Here is a 13021-nt window from a genome sequence, read left to right on the forward strand (position 1 = left end):
CCAAGCGCTTCTTCTGGGTCTCCAATGTGGATGCAAGGACACAAACACTTGAGGCATTCTCCACTGCTTTACCAGGTGCAAGAGCAGGGAACTTGGATTAGTAGTGGAGCAACCAGGACTCGAACTAGCGCCCATATGGGAGGCTGGTGCTGTGGGAGGCTGCTTAACCTACTATGCCACAGCACCAGCCCCACTGTATTATTTTATACTTCTGCAGCAATGTATGAGAGTTCAAGCAATCAATTTTTTGTCTTGAGAACTATGTAAGGTACAAAGCATCTGAAGAATTATGCTGTCGGCCGGCGCTGCAGCTCACTAGGCTAATCCTCCGCCTTGTGGCTCTGGCACACCAGGTTCTAGTCCCGGTCGGGGCGCTGTATTCTGTCCCGGTTGCCCCTCTTCCATGCCAGCTCTCTGCTGTGGCCAGGGAGTGCAGTGGAGGATGGCCCAAGTACTTGGGCCCTGCACCCCATGGGAGACCAGGATAAGTACCTGGCTCCTGCCATCGGATCAGCGCGGTGCACTGGCCACAGCGCACCGGCCGTGGCAGCCATTGGAGGGTGAACCAACGGCAAAGGAAGACCTTTCTTTCTCTCTCTCTCTCTCACTGTCCACTCTGCCTGTCAAAAAAAAAAAAAAAAAGAATTATGCTGTCTTAAAAAAAACTTAGAATATAACTTGAGAGACTAAGCTAGTTCACATGTAACAGAGAGCTTGAACATTAAACTATGCAAAGCTGATGTCATATGCAGGGGGAATCATGCAGTCTTGAGAATTAGGAGATAGGAACTGCTCTCTCCATCTAATGCAGAAATGTTCTAGGTCAGAGGCTGAGGCTCACCTTATTTGAGGGGAAGAAGGGAAGGAAATGTGATAAAAAGACACTGTTCCTTATAGGAAGGTTTTTCTGCTGTGAGAGCCACAGGGCAAGACCAAAGAGATGATCACTGAAACTATCAAGAGATTTTACCTCATTATAAACTATTAGTACATGATAAACCACAACAGGATTGCCCAACCACTGATGCAAGCAAGATGATTTGTAAAAAACAATCAATGTTCTCTGATATCTCACTTCATGATATTTTAATAAGTAATTTCCCTTGAGTTGTCTCAAAGTTAAAAACTTGTGCATCACAGGACACTATCAACAAAGGGAAAATATAACCCACAAAATAGGAGAAAATATTTGCAAGTGATATATCTTTTTTTATAAGCTTGTTTTTTTTTAAAGATTTATTTATTTACTTATTTATTTGATAGAATTAGACAGTGAGAGAGAGAGACAGAGAGAAAGGTCTTCCTTCCGTTGGTACACTCCCCAAGTGGCCGCCACGGCCGGCGCACTGCGTTGATCCAAAGCCAGGAGCCAGGAGAGCCAGGTGCTTCTTCCTGGTCTCCCACACGGGTGCAGGTGCCCAAGCACTTGGGCCATCCACCACTGCCTTCCCGGGTCACAGCAGAGAGCTGGACTGGAAGAGGAGTAACCGGCACTAGAACCCGGTGCCCATATGGGATGCTGGCGCCCCAGGCGGAGAATTAACCAAGTGAGCCACGGCGCCGGCCCCAATATATATCTAATAAGAAGTTAATACATAGGCTGGTGCTGCGGCTCACTAGGCTAATCCTTTGCCTTGCGGCGCTGGCACACCAGGTTCTAGTCCCGGTTGGGGCGCCGGATTCTGTCCCGGTTGCCCCTCTTCCAGGCCAGCTCTCTGCTGTGGCCAGGGAGTGCAGTGGAGGATGGCCCAAGTGCTTGGGCTCTGCACCCGCATGGGAGACCAGGATAAGTACCTGGCTCCTGCCATCGGATCAGTGCGGCGCGCTGGCCGTGGTGGCCATTGGAGGGTGAACCAACGGCAAAGGAAGACCTTTCTCTCTGTCTCTCTCTCACTGTCCACTCTGCCTGTCAAAAAAAAAAAAAAAAAAAAAAAAGAAGAAGTTAATACACACACACACACACACACACATAATCCTGCCACTCAACAACTAAACCAACCCAACCAAAAAATAGGTGGCAGGCATTTGGCCTAGTGTTTGGGGTGGTAATGTCCCTTTTCTGGGTGCCTGGGTTTGATACCCACGATGGTTTCCAATTAAGCTTCCTGATAATGTAGCCCCTGGGAGGCAGCAGGGATGGCTCAAGTGATTGGGATCTTTCCACCCATGTGGGAGACATGGATTGCATCCTTGGCTCCTGGCTTCAGCATCCCAGCCTGGAGTCATTACAAGCATTTGGGGAGTGAACCAACAGAGAGGAACTTTCTCCACATGTATCTTTTTCTCCCCCTCTCTCTGTCTCTTTGCCTCTGGATTTTTAAATAAATGAGCAGAGGACTTGAATAGTCATTTCTTCAGAGAATATGTATAAGGGGTCAGTAAGCACATGGAAAGTACTCAACATCACCAATCATTAGTGAAATGCACATCAAAACCGCAATGAGATACTACTTCACACCCATAGACTGGCTATTATTGGGGCTGGTGCTGTGGTGCAGTAGGCTAAGCCTCCACCTGCAGCACCGGCATCCCATATGGGCGCTGGTTCTAGTCCTGGCTGCTCTTCTTCTGATCCAGCTATCTGGTATGCATCCGCATAGGAGACCTGGAGGAAGCTCCTGGCTCCTGGCTTCAGACTGGCCTAACTACGACCTTTATAGCTGTTTGGGGGAGTGAACCAGCAGATGGAAGACCTTTCTTTCTCTCTCTCCCTTTCTCTGCCTGTAACTCTACCTCTTAAATACATACATACATACATACATACATAAAATTGTAAAAACCAAAAAACATGAAAAAATACAAGTGCTGGCAAGGATGAGGAAAAATTGGGACTCCCGTGCACTGTTGGTGCAGCCACTGTGGAAAATAGCCTGGTAGTCCCTCAAAATGTTAAAAATAGAATTACCATGTGATCCAATCATTCCACTTTGGGTTATAGACCCAAAAGAATTAAATCAGGAACTTGAACAGGCATTTGTACACCAATGTTCATAGTAATGTTATTCATCATGCAAAGATGGAAGCCACCCAAGTGTCCGTGGATAGGTGAGTGGATAAAGAAAAGGGGAGCTATGCATACAGCGGCATATTATTCACCTAGAAAAAGGAAAGAAATTCCGACATAAAATGGATGAACTTTTTTTTAAAAGATTTTTTAAAAATTTATTTGCGAGACAGAGTTACAGGGCAGGGAAGACAGAGGTAAGATCTTCCATCCACTGGTTTACTCCCCAAATGGCTGTAAAGGTCACAGCTGGGCCAATCTGCCAGGAGCCAGGAGCTTCCTCCTGGTCTCCCATGGGGTGCAGGGCCCAAGCATTTGGGCCATCCTCCACTGCCTTCCCGGGCCACAGCAGAGAGCTGGACTGGGACTTGAATGAGCGAGCACCCACATGGGATGCTGATGCCACAGGTGGAGGCTTACCCTGCTCACCACAGCACTGGCACCAAAATGAATGAACCTTAATGACGGTGTGTTAAGTGAAATGATCCAGTCACACAGAGACAAATACTCTCTGACTCCACTTATGTAAGGAAGCTGTGGTAGTCAAATTTATAGATGTGGAGGGAGGATGGGAAGTCACTGTTAATCGGTACAGAGTTTCAGTTCGGGAAAATGGAAAAGTGCTAGAGATGGGAGGTGAACATGGTTGCACAGCAGTATGAGTGTACTTAATGCCACTGAACTCTACCCTTTGTTATTTAATAAATGTAAATTTACAAAGTACAACTTTTACATTGTTGTGGCTTTTTCCCCCATAACCTCCCTCCCACCTGCAGCCATCCTATCTCCCACTCCCTCTCCCATCCCACTCTTTATCAGGATTCATTTTCAATTATCTTTATATACAGAAGATCAACTTAGTTAAAATGGTAACTTATCATGTTCATTTTATCATGTTTTTTTTTTTTACCATAGCCTTTAAAAATTAGCATTTCTTCTCTGATATGGCACAGTAATAATATTATTTTTTTTTTGACAGGCAGAGTGGACAGTGAGAGAGAGAGACAGAGAGAAAGGTCTTCCTTTTGCCGTTGGTTCACCCTCCAATGGCTGCCGCGGTTGGCGCGCTGCAGCCGGTGCACCGCGCTGATCCGATGGCAGGAGCCAGGTACTTCTCCTGGTCTCCCATGGGGTGCAGGGCCCAAGCACTTGGGCCACCCTCCACTGCACTCCCTGGCCACAGCAGAGAGCTGGCCTGGAAGAGGGGCAACTGGGACAGAATCCGGCGCCCCGACCGGGACTAGAACCCGGTGTGCCGGTGCCGCAAGGCAGAGGATTAGCTTAGTGAGCCGCGGCGCCGGCAGTAATCTTATTTTTTTTAATATTTTATTTATTTATTTATTTGAGAGGTAGAGTTACAGACAGAGGGAGAGACAGAGAGAAAGGTCTTCCATCTGCTGGTTCACTCCCCAAATGGCTGCAATGGCCGAAGATGCGCCAATCCGAAGCCAGGAGCCAGGAACTTCTTCTGGGTCTCCCACATGGATGAGGGGCCCAAGGGCTTGGACCATTTTCTACTGCTTTCCCAGGCTATAGCAGAGAGTTGGATCAGAAGCGGAGCAGCTGGGACTAGAACCGGTGCCGATGGGATGCCGGCGCCGCAGGTGAAGGATTAACCTACTGCACCGCAGCGCCAGCCCCACGGCCCAGTAATCTGTGTGCCCCTGCTTTCCCCTCTGGAGACAACGTTTCTGAAGTCTCAGTAATTATGACAGTTGAGATAGTTTTTATTGTAATTAGTGCATTATGCCACAAGATGTCGCTCTTTAGCTGAAAAGCTATTTCAGTTCTGTTAGGAACTCCAGAGCAACAGGCAAAAAGCCTGTCAACCACTCATTATTTAGCCATAAAAACATAGTTTCCTGGGCAAGAGTATTTCCATCTGTGCAATCTATTAATTAGCTACTCTTAATTTTTTAAAACTATGCTATTATTTCTTAACTTCCTAAGTGTAAATTAATTTTCATTATAAATGGAATCAAAATAATTAAGACAGAACTAACTTTGGAAGTATGTAGTGATAGTAAAATATGAAGCAAAGTGTAAAGGTCACCCACTGATCATTGAAAGCTAAATGGGTGATGGCATTGTGGCACACTAGGTCAAGCCACTGCTTGGGACAACCACGACCCTTATCAGAGTGCTTGGTTCTAGCCCCGGCTTCTCTGCTTGCTTCCCATCCCATTTCCTTCTGATCCCTCCGGAGGTAGCGCACAGTGGCTCAAGTGCTTGAGTTTCAGCCATTCACATGCAGGACCACAGTGGAGTTTGGGCCTCCTGGCTTTGGCTGGGCCCAGGTTGCTGGAGAGTGAATCAGCAGATGGAAGTTCTCCCCCCACACCCTCTTTCTCTCTGTTGCTCTGCCTTTCAAATAAAGTTAAGTGGCTGACACTGAGGCATAGCAGGTAAAGCTGGTTCTGTGACGTAGTGGATAAAGCTGATGCCTGCAGTGCCAGCATCCCATATGGGCACCAGTTCGAGTCCCAGGTGCTCCACTTCCCATCCAGCTCTCTTCTATGGCCTGGGAAAGCAGCAGAAGATGGCCCAAGTCCTTGGGCTCCTGCATGCACATGGGAGACCCAGAGGAAGCTCCTGGCTCCTGGCTTCAGATCAGCACAGCTCCAGCTGTTGAGGCCATCTGGGGAGTGAACCAGCAGTAGGAAGACCTCTCTCTTTCTGTCTCTCTCTCTTTCTCTCTGCCTCTGCCTCTCTGTAACTCTGCCTTTCAAATAAATAAATACATCTTTAAAATTAAATAAATAAATTTAAAACACAAATAAACATTAAATAAATTCAGTCAGATGGTGTTTGTGACTTTGCTATGAAATGCTGTGTGACCTTGCAAACGTCATTTACTTTCTGCAATTTTGTCAGTTCAACAGAGTACTAGGGGCTGAGTGTGTACAGCTGGTTAAGCCACTGCCTGCAACGCTGACACCCTAGAAGAGCTCTAATTCAATACCTTGCTGCTCTACTTTGAATCCAGCTCCCTGCTAATGTGGCTGGAAAAACAGAGAAGGTGGCCCAAGTACTTGGGCCCATTCATGGGAGACTTGGATGGAGTTCCGGGCTCCTGGCTCCAGCCTGACCCAGCCCCAACAACTGCAGCTATCTGGGGAGTGAACTAGCAGATGGAAAATCTCTTTCTCTTTCTCTCTCTCCCTCTGTAACTCTCTGCCATTCAAACAATAAATAAATCTTTAAAAAAAAGTAGTAAAAATTTCCTTTCTTAGGTCAATATACATTACTATACATTGTTTGTTTGTTTGTTTGTTTGTTTTTTTTTGACAGGCAGAGTGGACAGTGAGAGAGAGAGAGAGACAGAGAGAAAGGTCTTCCTTTTGCCGTTGGTTCACCCTCCAATGGCTGCCGCGGCCGGCGCACTGCAGCTGGCGCATCGCGCTGATCCGAAGCCAGGAGCCAGGTGCTTTTCCTGGTCTCCCATGCGGGTGCAGGGCCCAAGCACTTGAGCCATCCTCCACTGCACTCCCAGGCCATAGCAGAGAGCTGGCCTGGAAGAGGGGCAACCAGGACAGAATCCAGCGCCCCGACCGGGACTAGAACCCAGTGTGCCAGCGCCGCAAGGCGGAGGATTAGCCTATTGAGCCACAGTGCTGGCCTATACATAGTTTTTAATGTATGCTACTACATATGTAAATACATTCCTCTAATTCTAAAGTATTTTCATTTTTACAGTAATAATTTATAAGTGTTCAAATATAGTACCAGTGGGAATTCAGTAATAGACAACTATCTGAAAGAAGACATTAGGAATTGTGATATTCCTTGACTTCTCAAAGTAAGTATTTTAGGAAAATAAGTAAAATAATTATAGTCAGAGTATAAACTTTTTTAAGATTTATTTATTTATTATTTGAAAGGCAGAGTTACAGAGAGGCAGAGGCAGAGAGAAGAGAGAGAGAGAGGTCTCCCATCTGCTGGTTCACTCCCTAGATGGCCGCAACAGCCAGAGCTAGGCCTATTTGAAGCCAGGAACCAGAGCTTTCTCCGGGTCTCCTATGTGGGTACAGGGGCCCAAGGACTTAGGCCATCCTCTACTGCTTTCCCTGGCCACAGCAGAGAGCTGGATTGGAAGTGGACAGTCGGGTCTCAAACCAGCATTCATATGGGATGCCAGCACTGCAGACAGTGGCTTTACCCACTACAACACAGTGCCAGTCCCAGAAGTATAAACTCTTGAAGTATAATATTTCCACATTTATTACTAAAAGTGTTTTCAATAAGATGATAAGAGGCAGTATTGCGGCATAGTAGGTTAAGCTGCCACCTATGATGCCGGCATCACATATGGGTGCTGAGTCCCATCCAGCTCCCTGCTAATCCTCCTGGGAAGGCAGCAGCAGATGACTCAAGTCCTTGGGCCCCTGCCATCCACCTGGGAGACCTGGAAGAAGCTCCTGGCTCCTGGCTTCAGCTAGGCCCAGCTCTGGCTGTTGCAGCCACTTAGGCATGAATCAGTGAGTGGAAGATCGCTCTCTCTGTCTCTCCCTCTCTTTCTCTGTAACCATGCCTTTCAAATAAACAAATTTTTGTTTAAAAAGGGGGGGGGGGGAGCGGCACCGTGGCTCACTTGGTTAATCCTCCACTTGTGGCGCCAGCATCCCATATGGGCGCCGGGTTCTAGTCCCGGTTGCTCCTTTTCCAGTCCAGCTCTCTGCTGTGGCCTGGGAAGGCAGTGGAGGATGGCCCAAGTGCTTGGGCCCTGCACCCGCATGGGAGACCAGGAAGAAGCACCTGGCTCCTGGCTTCAGATTGGTGCTGTGCCGGCCGTAGCGGCCGTTTGGGGAGTGAACCAATAGAAGGAATACCTTTCTCTCTGTCTCTCTCACTGTCTATAGCTCTGTCAAAAAAAAAAAAAAAATCCTGAAGTTTAAAAATAAGCTTTACTTAAATGTAAAATTTTTGATTCAAGAGCACATTAATTTTTAAATGTTATACTATTCAAGGCTGGCACTGTGCCTCACTTGGTTATTCCTCCGCCTGTGGTGCCGGCATCCCACATGGGCACCAGGTTCTAGTCCCGGTTGCTCCTCTTCCAGTCCAGCTCTCTGCTGTGGCCCTGGAGGGCAGTGGAGGATGGCCCAAATGCTTGGGCCCCTGCACCCGCATTGGGAGACCAGGAGGAAGCACCTGGCTCCTGGCTTCGGATTGGCACAATGCCGGCCTTGGCGGCCATTTAGGGGGTGAACCAACGGAAGACCTTTCTCTCTCTCTTTCTCACTGTCTATAACTCTACCTGTCAAATAAAAAAAGGTTATACTATTCCAATTGATATTATTTTTCAGCTATTTTGCAAAAAATTTCAAAAATTTCTAACTTTGAAAGACATTTGTAATTGATGCAATACTTGTAAATAATCAAAAGCCCAATGTACACCCTAGGTGAACAGCTGGACACTACAGAATGTTTAAAATAGGGACTGGAGTGGGCCGGCCGGTTGGTGTAGCAGATAAAGCTGCTGCCTCCAGTGCTGGCATCCCATATGGGCACCAGTTCTAGTCCCGGCTGCTCCACTTCTTATCCAGCTCTCTGCTATGGCCTGGGAAAACAGTAGAAAATGGCCCAAGTCCTTGGGCCCCTGCACCCACGTGGGAGACCTGGAAGAAGCTCAAGGCTCCTGGCTTTGGATCAGCACAGCCCCAGCCCTTGTGGCCAATTGGGGAGTGAACCAGCGGATGGAAGATTTCTCTCTCTCTCCTTCTCTCTGTGTGTAACTCTTTCAAATAAATCAATAAATAAATCTTAAAAAAAATAGGGGCTGGAGCTGTGGTATAGGGGTAAAGCCACCACCTGCAGTTCAGATATCCCATATGGGCATCAGTTCCAGTCCCAGCTCTCCATTTCCAATTCAGCTCCCTGCTAATGTACCTGGGAAAGCAGGAGACGATGGCCCAAGTGCTTGGGCCCCTGCACTCACCTGGGACACCAGGAAGAAGTTCCTGGCTCCTGGTTTTGGATGGGTCCAGCTCCAGCTGTTGCCTGGGGAGTGAACCAGCAAATGGGAGTGTTATCTCTCTCTCTCTCCCCTCCCACCCCTACTAACTCTGCCTTTCAAATAAGTAAGTAAATCTTGAAAAGATAAACTAGGACTCTTTATTTTTATTAGTAATAAATTATTAGGATTAAGATTAAGTTGTTAGGATAGGCGAGACCACCAAAAATGACAGGAATATTCAGGGCTCAGAGTAACATAAAAAATGTAAAACTGTAAATAATGTAATTGTGCAAATAGTGCCTGCTTTGGAATGTTTTACCTAACTTGAAGTTTATATCTTTCTGTTTTAACTTATTTTCGATGATTGAATACATAGAAGGAAAAGCAGGCACGGTTTGTGTAATTCTCCATGATTACTTTAAACATTAACAGAAACACAAGCTTTCTACCTCACGCTCCAGAGTCGCTTCCGTCCGTCGGCTTCGCCGCGCGGGGCGGGTGTCCAGGCGGTGCGACTGCTCCAGGGCGAGAGAAGTCTGGGCGGGGCGTCGGGGGCGGCCCCTTCTGCCCACCGACAACAAGCTCATTCCCAGGGAGCCGGCCCGACCAGACTACCCCCTCCGCCTCGCCGCCCCAATAAGGCTCCGTCACCTCTCCGAGAGCTCGGTAAGTTCCGAGTAATCCAAGGGCACGCTGCCGAGCCATCATCGGAAATGATTTTGAGACAGTTTATTGGAGAGTGGGGAAGGGGAAAGGGGAGGCAGAGCTGGAGGGGGAAATAATCAGGTATTAAATTTGCACAGGGTGCAATGCACAAATGGTTGCAAAGTGATTATATTTGACTGCTAACTGGTTTCCCCAGGAAAGGTCTTCAGAGGGGTCGTCGCTAGCTGCTTCCCACCGGCTTCCGAAAGTCTGGGCAGGGGCAGCTGGCAGGTGCATGTGCCTGGACGAAGGGCTGCGCCTGGCTCAGTCACTAGCTGTCTCTGCCTCGGTCCGCAGATCCGGGGGATGCTTCTCGCCTGGCCCTGCCTCCACGGAAGAAGCGCCCAGGGGTCCTAGGAGAGCGGAACGCCCACACCAGCGCGGACACCGCGGGCCATGAGTCCTCCGGGATTACGAGCGTCGCTCTCGCTGCTCCTGCTGCTGCTGCTGCTGTTGGCCGGCTGCCTCCTCGTGGCCGCCCGCAGGGACAAGGGGGCGGCAGGCGGCCCAGCGCTGGGTTCCTCGGGTCGCTTCGTCAGCCCCGAGCAGCACGCGTGCAGCTGGCAGCTCCAGCAACCGGCCTCGGGGGCCGCGGCGGGCAGCGAGCTGGCGCTGCGCTGCCGGAGCCCGGACGGGGCGTTCCAGCAGTGCGCCTACCGCGGCGAGCCAGAGCGCTGCGCTGCCTACGCCGCCCGCCGCGCGCACTATTGGAAGCAGGTGCTGGGCGCGCTGCGCAAGAAGCCGCGGCCCTGCCAGGACGCCGCGCCGCTGCGCGCCCGCCTGTGCGCCGGCAAAAAGGGCCACGGCGCCGAGCTGCGCCTCGTAGCCGGCGTGTCTCCGCCCGCCGGGCCCACTGTCGCGGGCAGCGCTGGGGAGCCCAGACCGCGGGCCAGGAGCCGGGGGCGGCCCCGGGATCCAGCGCGCGGCCCGGCCGCGGGGGTCCCACCTTCCCCGAGTGCGCCCTCCAAAGAAAAGCCCCCCGAGAAGAAGAGCAAAGCGGGCAAGAAGAGAGTGGTCTCGGTCCCCCGTGACGAGCGCCCCACGGGGACCGGCCCCGACCCCGACGGGCTGAGCGAGAACGCGGAGCTCACGGAGACCTACTGCGCGGAGAAGTGGCACTCGCTCTGCAACTTCTTTGTCAATTTCTGGAACGGCTGAGGCTGCGGGCCTGGGGAGAGGTGCGGGGGTCGGGTGGGGGGAGGTCAAGTGCAGGAGCAGGGGCGGGGTAGCCAGGGCCGTCGTAGACCGAGGGATCTCGAGTTAGAGGGGAGGAAGCCGGGTTCTGGAACGGGGCGGGGGTGCCTCTCCGGGCCAGCAGAGAAGTTGAAGTTTCTGAAGTCTCAGACCTGATTAAGGACAGAAAAAACAGTGGGCACAGAAACAGTACCTTAAGGATGCAAAAACTGTAGGCTAGGGAGAGAGGTAGGTACCGAGAGAGGCGAAAAATAAGGTTGGGGGTGTGTGGGAAATAGTCATTAAAGTGGTGGGAAGCTTGCGCCCGAAGCAGGATGGAATGTATTTTGTTGAACACGTTTATATGAGGTTGTAACAGGAGCAGGTGACAACCTTCTCACTCCATCGGTTGACAAGATTACCGACTTTTGCCTTTCTGAATTGGTACGAACTTGGGTGATGCCTGGTGTCAGAGATGATCTCTCTATGAGAAGCCTCATGGGGAAAAACTGGCTCCAAGGGTTTTCATAGGGCTGTCTCTCTGTTCTTTGAAAAAATGTTACTTTTTAACCCAATGATGCTTAATGTTCCGGAACTTTCCCCATAACCTTCTAAATTCAGAAGGAAATCATAGAAGTTGAGTGTACCCATAGCTTGTTGTTGTTAACAAGCAATTCTGTTTGTATTTGACCAAGTGTTTAAGAACACCTAAAATGTAAGTGTGCATCTCAGAGTTACTTCCACCTTTAGGAAAATTGTATCTTTTGGATTCATGTAATTAATTAATTTCATTTTTAATGTGATGCAATGACAGACTTTGCATATGTTAGGTGCTCAATAAAAACTGTATGGCCAGATTTACTGAAATTCTGTCTGCATTCGATCTATTTCCAAAGACATCCTGAACTGAATTCTTAGATACAGTTTGAATTGTTGGGAAAAGACGAGGCCTCAGAACTCTGTGTGGACCAGTCCAGCCGTGAGGGCCCATCACTGTTCTGTGTGACCTGCACCCGGCTCTCCTTTTTTCCTCTCCTCTCCTCTGCTTCCCTTCATTCCTTCTCCTCTACCTCCCCTCCCCACTGCCCCTGGCACCCACCTCTACAGTTTGCATTAGATATCAGCATTTTAAAATTACATAATTGGTGCAGGCATTTCAGCAGCAGCTAAGATGCTGCTTAAGACACGCACATTCTATGTCAGAGGGCCTGGGTTTGATTCTACTCTGCTTCTGACTCCAGGTTCCTGCTAATGTGCACCCTGGGAGGCAGCAGGTAATGGTTCAAGTACTTGGGTCCCTGCCACCCATAGGAGAGTCCCAGATGGAGTCCTAAGCTCCCTGCTTTGGCTTGGCCCAGCCCTGGCAGTTATGGGCATTTGGGAAGTGAACCAGTGGATGGAAGAGCTCTCTGTTTCTGACTCCCTCTGCCTTTCAAATATATATAAAAAAGGAAAATAGATTAAAATGAATAAAAATTAGGCAATAGCACATAAAAATCCAGATTTCTGGTTCTTTTAAGAAATTAGAAGAACTGCTGGCGCCACGGCTCACTAGGCTAATCCTCCGCCTTGCGGCGCCGGGGTTCTAGTCCCGGTCGGGGCGCCGGATTCTGTCCCAGTTGCCCCTCTTCCAGGCCAGCTCTCTGCTGTGGCCAGGGAGTGCAGTGGAGGATGGCCCAAGTGCTTGGGCCCTGCACCCCATGGGAGACCAGGATAAGTACCTGGCTCCTGCCATCAGATCAGCGCGGTGCGCCGGCCGCGGCGGCCATTGGAGGGTGAACCAACGGCAAAGGAAGACCTTTCTCTCTGTCTCTCTCTCTCTCACTGTCCACTCTGCCTGTCAAAAAAAAAAAAAAAAATTAGAAGAACTGGCAGTATGATCCACTTACTGACATAGCGACAACTGCCTGCTGCTGGCTGCCTCCCATGGGATTGGGTAAGTTCTCTGGAGTTCTTCACTGCTGCTGCACACCTGATGAACCGACTTTATTAATTTGGGCCCACTAGAGAGCTGAGCCACCTCAGGCACACATTTCCTACCTTTTCGTTAACCAACTGCTCTTCTCGCCCTCTCCCATCTTAAAGTAGTGGTAACTGGAGCAGTCTTAGAGGTGCTGATCATCTGCTGTTTCCTTCTTTGAAATGTAGGATCTTTTACACATATTCACTATATTTCTGCATTC

The 13021-nt window shown here is 49.5% G+C and overlaps 1 protein-coding gene across 2 annotated transcripts; it reads left to right on the forward strand.

Annotated features, from left to right (window-relative positions):
* The first annotated feature begins 9518 nt into the window (after positions 1-9518).
* FGFBP3 (fibroblast growth factor binding protein 3) lies at positions 9519-11689 on the forward strand. Of its 2 annotated transcripts, none has more exons than XM_017348416.3 (2): positions 9519-9626; positions 9963-11689. In XM_017348416.3, exon 2 carries the CDS (start codon positions 10062-10064, stop codon positions 10821-10823), a length of 762 nt encoding a protein of 253 aa, XP_017203905.3. In that variant the 5' UTR covers positions 9519-9626; positions 9963-10061; the 3' UTR covers positions 10824-11689. The 2 variants fall into 2 exon arrangements, with proteins under 2 accessions (XP_017203905.3, XP_051679368.2); XM_051823408.2 differs by having other exon boundaries at positions 9522-9626; positions 9823-11689.
* The last annotated feature ends 1332 nt before the right edge of the window (positions 11690-13021 follow it).

This window comes from Oryctolagus cuniculus, chromosome 15 (genome assembly GCF_964237555.1).
Source record: "Oryctolagus cuniculus chromosome 15, mOryCun1.1, whole genome shotgun sequence".
Taxonomy (NCBI): Eukaryota; Metazoa; Chordata; class Mammalia; order Lagomorpha; family Leporidae; genus Oryctolagus; species Oryctolagus cuniculus.

Excerpts from the sequence above, each read along its gene's own strand:
- FGFBP3 (XM_017348416.3), top strand. The coding sequence starts at position 10,062 with ATGAGTCCTCCGGGATTACGAGCGTCGCTCTCGCTGCTCCTGCTGCTG.